Source organism: Aplysia californica, unplaced genomic scaffold, assembly GCF_000002075.1.
Source record: "Aplysia californica isolate F4 #8 unplaced genomic scaffold, AplCal3.0 scaffold00619, whole genome shotgun sequence".
NCBI classification, from domain to species: Eukaryota; Metazoa; Mollusca; class Gastropoda; order Aplysiida; family Aplysiidae; genus Aplysia; species Aplysia californica.
In genome coordinates, this window is record NW_004797889.1 from 73982 (window position 1) to 87396 (window position 13415).

The 13415-nt window shown below is 41.6% G+C and overlaps 1 protein-coding gene across 1 annotated transcript in view; it reads left to right on the top strand.

The window, feature by feature from the left end:
• Window positions 1-12464, top strand: part of LOC101852121 (N-acetylgalactosamine-6-sulfatase) — a 16947-nt gene extending 4483 nt beyond the window's left edge. The window contains exons 5-14 of the mRNA XM_005107655.3: window positions 202-345; window positions 989-1055; window positions 1732-1859; window positions 3000-3136; window positions 4102-4205; window positions 6565-6701; window positions 7492-7594; window positions 8903-9024; window positions 10459-10576; window positions 11962-12464. Of these exons, the coding sequence (XP_005107712.1) occupies window positions 202-345; window positions 989-1055; window positions 1732-1859; window positions 3000-3136; window positions 4102-4205; window positions 6565-6701; window positions 7492-7594; window positions 8903-9024; window positions 10459-10576; window positions 11962-12048 (1147 nt within the window). The 3' untranslated portion in view covers window positions 12049-12464. The remainder of the gene's footprint in view (window positions 1-201; window positions 346-988; window positions 1056-1731; window positions 1860-2999; window positions 3137-4101; window positions 4206-6564; window positions 6702-7491; window positions 7595-8902; window positions 9025-10458; window positions 10577-11961) is intronic.
• Window positions 12465-13415: the final 951 nt, after the last annotated feature.

Consider the following 13415-nt stretch of genomic DNA (forward strand, 5'->3'; position numbering starts at 1 on the left):
GGGGGGGGGGCCTTGCAGAGGATCGTTTGTAAAATGAACAGTTCTGATGCGGATTCCTTTTTTCATGTATTAAATTGCGTGACTGTCTGTCCTGATGGTTTCTTCATATATTTCAACCGTGTCATCATTTGACCTTTTAACTATTTCATCTTGTAACCATGTCACAATTTCACCATTCCATGATTTTCCTCTCCCGTCCAGGCATCTGGGACAACAGCCTCGCTACCACCCGCTCCGTCACGGTTTTGACGAGTGGTTTGGCTCCACCAACTGTCACTTCGGTCCGTTCAACAACAAAAACACACCCAACATTCCCGTGTTCAAAGACGCAGACATGGTTGGAAGGTAGGAATGTCTTTCCATAAAATCCACACAGGAATGAATGTGTTTTTAAATGGACATAAATTAAATAAAAGTTGCCAAATGAACGTAAAATGTCGGTTTCTTCGATTCAGTTATTTTGAGGAGCACCTGATTTCACCACAATGCCACACAATTATGGAGAAACGTTTTGATGTTCATTTGAGTAGTGCTGGACTGGCATCTGTGGTGTAGTGGTTCAGGCGCTTGGCTGTACACGGTTTACAGGAGACCCTGAGTTCGATTCCCGAATGGGGAGGAAATTTTTATCGAGTATCTCGGTCTTTTTGCTTTAATGTTGTATCCTTCTCAGCCCAGGCTAGGTGAGAAGCCTAAGTGATCTGTAATTGTGTCGTCGGAGTTGTTAAAACTCCTAAGATAAAAATGTCCATTTTTGTTTGAGATCAGAGATTATAAAAACTTATTGTGTTGGTTTTTTTTTAGAAAATATACCTAAAGATCTTTTTACTGTTTTTATTTCCTATTAAACATCAGTCATTCTTATCAATCCTCATTCTTTTTTTGTGTTTGTTACTCTCTTGTAACACCTCTAATCTCTGGCACTTATCTGTCTTTATTGTGTTGTAAAACTCTTACTAAATCATAAACCATCGTTTTTCATTGACAGGTATTACGAAGATTTCCCCATCAACAGACAAACGGGAGAGGCCAACATCACTCAGATCTTTATCAATGTAAGAAAACGTTTTTTAAATCGTTTTGTACCTCTTTACAGTGTACTTTTTCATCCGTGACAGACCAAGTCATTTTTGACCTTGCAAAGCTGACCCCTGGAAATGTTATCATCAAATTTATAATTGTGACACCTTTATGAATGAAATGCGCTTTGAGAACTTTTTAGAAAATGGAACTGCGCAGCATCACTTTGTTATGATTATTAATATTTGTATTATTATTGTTAGTGTTATTATTATTATTGTTAGTGTTATTATTATTATTGTTTTTATATTATTATTATTACTATTATTATTATTATTATTATTATTACTATTATTAATATCCTCCAAATGTCGGGGGCCAAATTAAACAGCAGTAAATCTGTCACTTAAAGTACTTGAAGAAGTCCACGTGGGCCGCTCGCTGATAAAAATATCTAGAAATGGAAAAATTCAGTTACTGCACAAGTAAACCTTAAATCTACATTTTTTTCAGTAAAATTTACACATAAATGTGTTATTGAATGAACGTTAAAGGTGTTGAGCCAAAATACAAAAATTCTATAACATTTTCCAAACGGGCAGAAAAAGGCATGCAGGTATTTTCGGTTTCATTATTTTGGTTACCACCCAGATTCCACCACGTTGCGACTCATTTACGAAGAAGAGTCTTTGCTTTGCCATTTTTTCACAGGAAGCGACGAGTTTTATTGAGAAGCAGGCTGCCGCAGGCCAACCATTCTTCCTGTACTGGGCGGTGGATGCCACACACGGGCCCGTCTACGCCTCGCCTGATTTTCTCGGTACCTCACGTCGTGGTCTGTAAGTTGAGGACTTTGTTGATGTGTTAAGGCCTGTTTTGTGGGTATGTGAGTGTGTGTGTGTGTGTGTTTGTGTATGTGTGTGAGTGTGTGTGTCTGTGTGTGTGTGTGAGAGAGTGTGTGTGTGTGTGTTTGTATGTGTGTTTGTGTGTACCTTTATGTACTGACTGCTTTGTGTGGTATGTGTGTGCGTATATGTGTGTGTGTGTATGTGTGTGTGTGTACACTGTTATGAACTGACCGCTTTGTGTGGTATGTGTGTGTGTATATGTGTATATGTGTGTGTGTGTGTGTTTTTGTCATATACAGACTTTGGTCTTTTTCCACACTTATGGTCCTCGGCTCATTCTGACGTTGTGGTCTTGGGAAGGGCATCATCATCATCATCATCATCATCATCATCATTGCCTTTCTCACCCTGGGTCAGGATATAGGCCACAAACAAACACTCTCCACCTTTCCCTATCATGGGCTAGTCGCTTGATATCACTCCACGTCTTCCCACTTTTCTGTACATCCATTTCTGTGATTCTTCTCCTGGTTCCACCTGGGCACTTTACACGAATTTCCCATTTGGCTCTGTCCTTTCGGGGACGGACCTAACCTTAGAGGTCCTGTCTCTTAAATAACCTGATATTGTCGATAGGGACATTAAACGTGGGTGGTTGGCGGGTGCTCTGGTGTGGTTTGCTTCTTCTTTCCTATCGAACATCTATCGTCCTTATCTCCCCTTCTTCTTTTTTATGTTTGTTACTCTCTTGTAACACCTCTAATCTTCTGGCGCTCATATGACCTTATGCAGTTGCGAGCGCCGTAAAACCTCAACTAAAAAAAAAAAAAAAGGACATTAAACCTATACCATTTTCACCATTTTTCACTGTTATGGCGATGCAGTAAGAGAGCTGGACTCCGAAGTGGGCTATGTGTGTACTCAGTTATATCTTCACATGTCATCCACATCCACAGCTACGGCGATGCAGTGAGAGAGCTGGACTCGGGAGTGGGACGTATCCTGTGTGTGTGTGTGTGTGAGTGTGTGTGTGTGTGTGTGTGTGTGTGTGTGTGTGTGTGTGTTTGTGTGTGCACATGTATTAGGGTGTATGTACTCAGTTATATCTTCACACGTCATCCACATCCACAGCTACGGCGACGCAGTAAGAGAGCTGGACTCGGGAGTGGGCCGTATCCTGCAGCTGTTAGAGAAACTTCAGGTGGACAACAACACCTTTGTGTTCTTCTCTTCTGACAATGGAGCCGCTACCTACGACAAGGCGAAAGGTGACTCTGTCTGCTGCCCTTCTACGGTTTTGGGATTTTTTTGGGGGGGGGGGGGTTGGGGTTTTTTTTTGTTTCGTTTATTAATTTTTTTCAGAGGAGATTACTTCATTTTCTGAATTATCCAATTGTTTAGCATGTTTACTTTTGTGGGTGGTTGGCGGATACTCTGGTATGGTTTGGTCCTTCTTTCCTATCAAACATCTATCATCCTGATCTCTCCTCCTTCTTTTTTGTGGTTGTTACTCGTTTGTAACGCCTCCAATCTTCAGCACTTATATTATGACCTTTTTGTGCTGCAAGTGCCGTAAAACTCTAACTAAAAAAATGTTTACTTTTGCTGAAAGTGGCGGCTCAGGCAAGTAACGCTGTTTTTGAAAATTTTCTCAAAACTATTAAAGTCAAGACTACTCTAACGGCCAACTGTATAAAACAATCACCCTTTTAAAAAAAACAGCCACTTCCTATTTCCTCCCTTGCATACTTTCGAACATTATTTTTTTGCGCTGTATAAGACAGCCGCCTGTCTCAGATGGTCACTTTCCTCCTCGACAATGGGAGGACGTTGTAGACAGTTTGGATGGTATATTTATCGGCTTGATATTTTACAGTGGTCTGTGTGAGTGGTTGGAGGGTGCCACTGGTAGGTCCAACTTCTTTATTTTCCCTCTGTTGTTTCTGTCTGTCTGTTTGTCTGTTTGTCTTACTTTTTCCCGGCACTGAATGACCATTCTTAAGTCGATGTGCTTCTTGTATACTCAAACAAACAAACTGTGGTCTATGTAGGTGGTTGGAGGGTCCCACTTGTTGATGCTACTTCTTTACTTTCCCTCTGTTGTGTCTGTCTGTCTGTCTGTCTTATTTTTTTCCAAGCACAAAATGACCATTCTTGTGTCGATGTGCTTCTCTTTACTCGAACAAACTTACGCACAAACAAACAAACAAACAAACTGTGGTCTATCCGACAGGTGGCAGTAACGGTCCGTTCTTGTGTGGCAAGGAGACGACGTTCGAGGGCGGCATGAGAGAACCGGCGGTGGCGTGGTGGCCAGGTGTGGTCCAGGGGGGACAGGTAAATGACACACGTCAGGGGTTGCCTGTTTGTACTTGCTTGGGGTGCTTTGAAAGAACGTGTGCTCCTATTATTTTTTTATTGTTAAAAGATTTTGTGGTATAACTTTCTACTGTTTTTACTTTTAAAAGAATAAATTTTCCATTAAGCATAAAGTATAATCAAGCCATACTCCAACAAACGTGAAAACAATCAACTTGGGTCCTGCACACTCATATATGCAGTTACGAGGGGGGGGGGGGGTTTTACCTCTTTTGGTATGAAATAAAAAAGTGACATATCCGTCACTTGATTGGTCATTAAATCAAATGAATCCATTCTGATAGTTCTTTATATAATGAAAGAATTCCCGCTAAAGGAGACCTATTTTCAGCAATTGCCGAAAAGTCATGTAACGTTGAAGCCATTGTAAAGGAATGTGCGCAAGCGGCTGGCTGCCAGTGGCTCACCGGCACAGCAGTTCTGACCACGAGCCGCTAGTAGAGACTTGTCGGAGCTAGACAGTTAAATTCATAGGTCCTGCCTCTTGTGGCGTCGGTGGCATAGTGGTTAGGCTCTCGGACTCGCAACTGTAAGGTCGTAGGTTCGAATCCCGTCAGGGGCCCGACGTTGTGTCCTTGCGAAAGGCACCTTACATGAATTTTCCTCACTTCACCCAGGTGGGAATGGGTACCCGCCTATAGACAGCGAAAGATCTTGTCAGTTTGTTAGTGTTTGAGCGCTTAATCAGCTGCTTGCACTGTATGCTTCCCGGGAAGCTGAGAATGTTTCGGAGTGTTCTATGGTCTGCTGGGGTATAATATAGTGTAAAGCGCATGTTGAGCGTTGATATGCGCTATACAAATGCTATTTATTATTATTATTATTAACTCTTTAAGCCCTGAGTTTTTTCTACCGTTTCCCTGAGTTGTTTTTTTCATCAGTCACCTAAACCTAGTGCACTACTATAATTTGTCTCATTATACCCCCGAAAGCTTGCATCCAACTTCTAAATAGCAGAAACAAAGGCTTCGTCATTACTAAAAAAAACTTGGTTTGGGAATAGTTCCAAAAACAAGCCAAAAGTAGTACTAAATAAAACGAAACAGTTGTCACTAGTACTGGAAGCTCCCAACATCCGATGGGGAACAGGGTTATTATCGCCGAACGCTCCATGCGTTCGATGGGATTTAAAGAGTTAAATAACCTTGCAATTTTGTTAGGAGCTTCAAACCTATACAAGTGCGTAGTTGGCATAATGAGATCTTTGGGGTGCAGATATCTTTTCATAATGTACGAGTTTTAAATATAAAGAATATTCATGACAAGCAAAAAGATTTGGGACCCAGGAATCTGTTCGCTATATTGCGTGATAGATTGTAGTTTATTGTGTTGCTAAAGATTTTGAAATTATTTTTCTTGATGTCCTCAGCAAGAGCTGCTTAGTTGGCAGGTGGTCTGGTGTAGTTTGGTTCTTCTTTCCTATCAAGCGTCCGTCATCATTACCTCTCCTCCTTTTTTTTTTTGTATATTACTGTCTAGTAACACCTCTAATGTTTGTTACTTATATCTTATATGTGAGGCATCATGGTGAAATCAGGCGCTTGTCAAAAGAATAAAATCGAAGGAACCGGCAATTTTCTGCTTGTGAGGCAATTTTTATTGAATTATTGTACATGTATTTTGATTCAACCATCCATTTTACATCCATTTACAAACTAATTTCTTAGTGAATTTTACTGAAAAACGTTGATTAAAGGTACAAAAATGTAATTATCTATTCAATTAAAAATAGATGGATACTTTTTTTTGTCGAAAGCAAGAAAAATGAACAAGCTGTTAAGATGATACCAATAACTCTTACATGCCCAAAAATTGATGAGTGCCTGATTCCACCGTGTCGCGTGGCGACACATATGACCTAATTGTGTTGCAAGTGTCACAATACTTGTACTAAAACTAGAAATAAGCCTGTCTGTCCCCGTGGTTTTATGCACCCGGCATAATTTAGCAAAATCTGATCATTTTTTGATTATTTTCCTTTATCATTCTTTGTTAAAATTGACAGAATCACATAATTTCAGTGGGTGGTTGGCGCGTGCTCTGGTGTGGTTTGCTTCTTCTTTCCTATCAAACATATATCGTCCTTATCTCCTCTTCTTCTTTTTTATGTTTGTTACTCTCTTGTAACTCCTCTAATTTTCTGGCGCTCATATGACCTTATGCAGTTGCGAGCTCCGTAAAACCTCTACTAAAACTAAAACTAAACTTGGATAATTTCACATTTTTGGTCTCAGGTTGCCTAATTTCAGAATTTTTCTTGCATAAAACGACGAGGACAGGCCTGTTCAATTCGGCAATTCTTTGTTCCCCCTTTCAGGTGTCCCGGCAGACTGGGAACTTGATGGATCTGTTCTCCACGCTGCTCGACTTTGCCAACATTCCCGCCCCGAGCGACAGAACCATTGACGGCATCAGTCTACGGCCAGCTTTGTTGAGCAACAATATCACGGACAGGTCGTCATCTTTTTCTCCGTCCTTCTGTCTGTCTTTCTGTGTGTGTCTGTCTGTCTGTCTGTCTGTCTGTCTGTCTGTCTGTCTGTCTGTCTGTCTGTCTGTCTGTCTGTCTGTAATGTATTCTTGAGGTCATATCCAATTAAATGTTTTGTCTGTTATGTGTTTTTGAGGTTTCAGCAAATGAAATGTTATGTCATTGAAAGGCTTTCTTGAGGTCACTTTGTCTTTAATGTATTTTGAGGTCATATCCAATGAAATGTGTTCTGTGATGTATTTTGAGGTCATATCTAATTAAATGTTTTGTCTTTAATGTGTTTTTGAGGTCACATCATAAGACATGTTATTTCCATAACACTTTCTTGAGGTCACATCCCGACAAATGTTATGTCTGTACTACTTTCTTCTACTCCCAAGACCCATCTTTGTATAGCCCAAATGTCCACTCCACAGCAAGCTATATGCGCCTTACAATCTACATCATTACCCCAGCAGATCTGATAGCATTCTGTGGATGGTTGGCGGGTGCTCTGGTGTGGTTTGCTTCTTCTTTCCTATCAAACATCTATTGTCCTTATCTCCCCTCCTTCTTTTTTATGTTTGTTACTCTGTTGTAACACCTCTAATCTTCTGGCGCTCATATGACCTTATGCAGTTGCGAGCACCGTAAAACCGTCTACTAATACTATAACTGATGGCATTCAGAAACGATCTCAACTTACTGGGAAGTGTACAATGCAAGCTTCCATTTTGCTGGCGCTCAAACACTAACATACGTTCTTCTACTCCCCAGACCCATCTTCCTGTACCGCGGGGATCTGTTAATGGCCGCCCGCGTCGGTCAGTACAAGGCACATCTCTGGACCTGGACCAATAGTTGGACGGAATTTCAGCACGTGAGTGATGGCCACTTTAATTAATAAAGTAACGATCAAACTCTGTAATAATTATGCTGAATAGAGGGACATAAATCTTCTAAGTAGTTACCTATTGATTATCATGATTGTGTCCCCTTTAGCCTTTTGTCTGTTGTATTACTTCTGAATAAAGTTCAGTTCTGGTGTACCCTTGATTGCTGCCTCCACGTCTTCAATGAGCCGTGTGCTTGTAATAGACAATCAAAGTCAATCTATTACAGCCACAGATCATCTTGTTTGCCGCTGTTGTTGGACGTTGAATGAGCCAGTTGGCATGAAACAATTTAAATGTTGTGAGGCACGAGTTGGGTCACGAGCACGAGAATGGAACTGAATAGCCACTTTTCCCTGCGGAACGCGTTTTGCGATTCACTTCAGCCGAACGCGGAACAGCATTGCCTTCCGATTCCCGATTCACTCCCCTGTCGCTGTCACCACCTTGTGGCTTGTTTGTAACCTACTGCTGGGTCACGAGTCGAGTCACAAGCGCAAGAACGGAACGGAACACTCAGTATGGCTCCGCTTATTTTACAAAAGATGGCATAGTTCAACCCCCCTATGAAAACAAAATGAACGGGTTCCAACCAATAGACAGAAGGAATTTTAAGGAGCCTTTGTTTTAGTTTAGCTAATCATGTGGGGGGGGGGGGGGTGAATTTATGTGGGTCTCTAATTGAGGTCAGTATAGCAGCGCAACGAAGGGTGGGGGACGGAGAAGATGGCGGGACAACAAGAGTGGGACTCGCGAAGTGGCGTTGATATGATACAGTTCCCTTTCACGTATACTACGAGCCCGAGACCTAGTGTTCCACGAGCGCCCGCGTACTCGCGATTCATTGAAGAAGACTGAATCGTGAATCGCCACTCTCAGATTTGGTGAACAGAACCCAGCTCTATTAGGAAGTGGGTGCTATTTAAGTGGCCTTAATTATTGTTGTTATAATGATAATAATACATTTCTACTTTTATTATTGTCATTAATATTATTACTATTATTGTAATGTTTAATTAATGTTTTATTGTTATTGCGCACGGGTTTGGTTAAGTTGCTTGTAAATAAATGTTAATTCACCTGTACTTATTTCACAACCCAATGTTCTGTCTAGTCTCTGCATTATTATTCTTCTTATAATTATTAATATTATTATTATTATTACTATAATTGTTATTATCATCATCATTATTACTATTACTATTATTATTATTATTATTATTATTATTATTACTGTTATTATTATTATTATTATCATTCTTATTATTAACATTATCATTAACATTATTTCTCAGGGCACAGACTTTTGCCCAGGTCAGGACATCAAAGGAGTGACGACGCACAAACAGACAAACCAGACGGCCAGCCCACTCCTCTTTGACCTTGGCTCTGATCCTCAAGAGAAATATGTGATCCCGTAAGTACAATGTATTTTTCCTGTCTTTATCCAGTAAAGAAAATACATTTAATTTTCTTCTTCCTGTAAAGAAAACTTATTTCTTTATCCTGTTAAGTACTGTAAAGAACTCATTTCTTTATCCAGTAAAGAACTTATTTCTTTACCCAGTATAGAGCTTATTTCTTTATCCAAAAAGAAATAATTTCTTTATCTAGTTAAAAACTCATTTATTACTAAAGAGATCATTTCTTTATCCAGTAAAGAACTTATTTCTTTATCCAGTTAAAAAAAAATTATTTATTCTTCCAGTAAAGAAATCCTTTCTTTGTCCAGTGAACAGTACTCATAATTGCACCCAGCTAAGTGAGTTTATCTCTGGAACGGAAAATAGAACTCATTTTCCCTGTTTGAAGAAAAAAGTGGCTAGTCTTACCATCTTGACTGAAAGAACAGGAAAAGACATTGGGGTTTGTTAGTTTGTTTGGGGGGGGGGGGGGGAGTTGTAGCAGGAGAAAGCGTGAAAGAGGAAAAGCGTGGCGTAAGTGGCCTAGGGGTTAGGCTCTCGGACTCGCAACTGAAAGGTTGTGGGTTCGAATCCCATCAGGGGCCCTACGTTGTGTCCTTGGGAAAGGCACTTTACACGAATTTTCCTCACTTCACCCAGGTGGGAATGGGTACCTGGCTATAGACAACGGAAGATCTTGTCAGTTTGTTAGTGTTTGAGCGCTTAATCAGCTGCTTGCACTGTGTGCTTCCCGGGAAGCTGAGAATGTTTCGGAGTGTTCTATGGTCTGCTGGGGTAATAATTATAGTGTAAAGCGCATAGAGCCTGCTGTTGAGCGGGGATATGCGCTATACAAATGCTATTTATTATTACTATTATTATTTATTAAAAGAAATATTGTTCTTTTTTTTTTATGTGAGGAAAGGGCTCAATCTATACGTTTGACTTGTCTGTAGGGCTAAAATCTGAGAAGCAACTCATTTTGTTAGTATGCCTTCCGTATAAGTTTCCTCCCCTTGTGTTAAATGGCACATGTGTTGTTTCACCCTTCCACCCTACCCCTACCCTCTCCCCATCCCACCCTTCCCCTCTCCCCCTCCCAGCCTCTCCTCTCCCCCTCCCACCTCTCCCCTATCTCCCTCCCAGCCTCTCCCCTGCCCCTTCCCTCCGACCGCCCCCCCCCCCCCCACTACGCCCAGCATGTTAGCATGCGTGGGTGGTTGGCGGGTGCTCTGGTGTGGTTTGCTTCTTCTTTCCTTTCAAAAACATCAATCATCCTTATCTCCCTTCCTTGCTTTTTGTGTTTGTTACTCTTTTGCAACACCTCTAATCTTTGGCACTACTTATATGACCTTATTGTATTGCAAGTGCAGTAAAACTCTTACAACAAATATATTTCCTCCCCTTGTGTTAAACGGGTTGTGTGTGTGCGTGTCTTCCTGGCACAGGCCAAGTTCCCTGATCTACAAACAACAGATGCCCGCCATCTTGAAAGCTGTGAAGGAACACCTGGCCACTCTGAAGCCCGGAGACCCACAGCTCAACTGGTGTGACCCGGCTGTCATGGTATGTCACTGTGTAGTGAGACATTATGTCCGTGTGTAATCGCCAGTGACGTCAGTGTGTTGTTGGAAGAGGTAATGTCAGTCATATTTTTTTTTTATAGTAGAGGGTTTTACGGCACTCGCAACTGCATAAGGTCATATGAGCGCCAAGGGGTGGGTGTCAACAGAGAAGTCCTTACAGGGAATCAGACTTACTCTGCTCACCTCTCTAGCTTCAACAGCACAAAGTCTGCTTCGACCATCAAGGCACCCCGGAAATAGCAGGTCACAAGAGAGTGACAAACATACAAAAGAAGTAGAGGAAAATGATAATAGTAAGGATTAAGAACCGAATGGTATCATGCAGAAGAGTTAACGCTCAGATGCTACCGGATAGCTAACAACAAGGATTAGGAGAGAAAAAGCAGCAGTTCCCTGTTGCAGATCAGGCACAGTTATGGGCGTGACATGATGAATCAACCCATTTACAATTCTACTGTGCTTGAACGAGAAATATCTCCCCTTTGGGAATGGCCTAAAAACACTACAGTCAGCGGCTCTGCCCCGGGGGGGGGGGGGGGGGGGGGTGATATCAGTCAGTGTGTAGTTGGAACTGACACCAGTGTGTAGTAGAGAGTGATGATGTTAATGTGTAGTTGGAACTGATGTCAGTGTGTTGTAGGAAATGACACCAGTCTCAAGAAAAGTGAAGTGATGTCAGTGTGTTGGAAGAGATGATGTGTTCAGTTGGAAAAGAGCTGGTGAAAGTGATGTCTGTGTGTAGTAAGTTAGATGTGATGATGTCGGTGTGTAGTAAGTTAGATGTGATGATGTCTGTGTGTAGTAAGATGTGATGATGTCAGTGTGTAGTAAGTTAGTTGTGATGATGTCTGTGTGTAGGTGCTTCCCCCTCTGTTGTTTCTGTGTGTCTGTCTATCCTTTTTCCAGCACAAAATGACCATTATTGCGTCGATGTGCTTCTCTTTACTGGAACAAACGAAGCCATCGGTAGGTCCTACTTCTTTACTTTCCCCCTGTTCTTTCTGTCTGTCTGTCTGTCTGTCTGTCTGTCTGTCTGTCTGTCTGTCTGTCTGTCTGTCTGTCTGTCTGTCTTACTTTTTCCCAGCACTAAATGACCATTACGGTGTCGATGTGCTTCTCTGTACTTATATGTTGAGCTGTAAGTTTAAATTTGCCTGTGGGTGGTTGGCGGGTGCTCTGGTGTGGTTTGCTCCTTTTTTCCTACCAAATATCTATCGTCCTGATCTCTCCTGCTTCTTTTTTGTGTTTATTACTTTCTTGTAACACCTCTAATCTTCAGCACTTGCATGACCTTATTGTTTTGCAAGTGCTGTGAAACTCTTACTAAAACCAAACTTAACTTAAATTTGACGTTTTTTATTCCAGAACTGGGCACCTCCTGGCTGTGAGAAACTCGGCCGCTGTCTGCCCGTGCCGAAGTCTCAGCCCACCAAGTGTGTGTGGGTGCACTGAGGGGTACACATGTGTGTGGGGGATCGGAGTGTACTGAGCTGTACACATATGTGTGTGTGTGTGGGTGGGGTGCACTGAGGTGTACACATGTGTGTGGGGGATCGGAGTGTACTGAGCTGTACACATATGTGTGTGTGTGTGTGTGGGGTGCACTGAGGTGTACACATGTGTGTGGGGGATCGGAGTGTACTGAGCTGTACACATATGTGTGTGTGTGTGGGGTGCACTGAGGTGTACACATGTGTGTGGGGGATCGGAGTGTACTGAGCTGTACACATATGTGTGTGTGTGTGTGTGTGTGGGGTGCACTGAGGTGTACACATGTGTGTGGGGGATCGGAGTGTACTGAGCTGTACACATATATGTATGTGTGTGTGTGTGGGGTGCACTGAGGTGTACACATGTATGTATGTGTGTGTGTGTGTGGGTGTGTCTGTATTTGTTGATGCTCTGAGGTGTATGAATGTGTGTGTGGCTGCACTGATGTGTAAAAATGTGTGTGTGTTGATGCTCTACGGTGTAGAAGTGTGCTTGTGTGTGTACCGAAATGTATTACGACTCCACTGCCCAGTGTAAGACTTTGTCATATGTCACTTTTATCTTAGTAGTGTATGGCAGAGTCATATATTGAAAAGTTGAAATATGTGTATGGATACTCTGTGATGTGTGTATGGATACTCTGAGATGTGTGTGTGGATACTCTGAGATGTGTGTATGGATACTCTGAGATGTGTGTATGGATACTCTGAGATGTGTGTATGGATACTCTGAGATGTGTGTATGGATACTCTGAAACATTCACAAGGAGTGCCTTACTGAGTCCATATCCTTTGGAATGACTTCCTATAAAATACTCAGCTAGTGTGAAGATGTTCTGTGATCTTTGACACTGAAATTGCGGAAAACAAAGTTTATCTTTTCATGCTTTTCGGATGGCTATATCTGAAGTATCTTGCAATATCCAATCCAGCTGCATTATCTGTTGACCAATTTGTTGCTTTAGTTATATTATGTGGGGTTTTTTAACCTGAGTGCAGGGTAGACTAAATTGTTAAAGGTTCTTTCTTTGTACCTGGGCAAACTGAGTTTTCCTGGTTATGTCCTCATATCGCTGGTGTCGCGAACAATCCACTTAAGTCTGTTCGGGTACTTTTTACACCTAGACAAAAAAACACTAGTTTTTATTGTGTTGTTTCTATCAGAAATCAGGAAAGGCAAGAAGATTGTAAGCCTTGACCACAGCTCATTAAATTGCATTTTGGTGATGTTGAAAAGTGCATCTTCGATAGAGTTTTGGGAGGGTATAAAGATGGAAAATTCTCAAAATTTGAACTTCCGTGGATTGCTTATGACAGCGGCAACTTGTG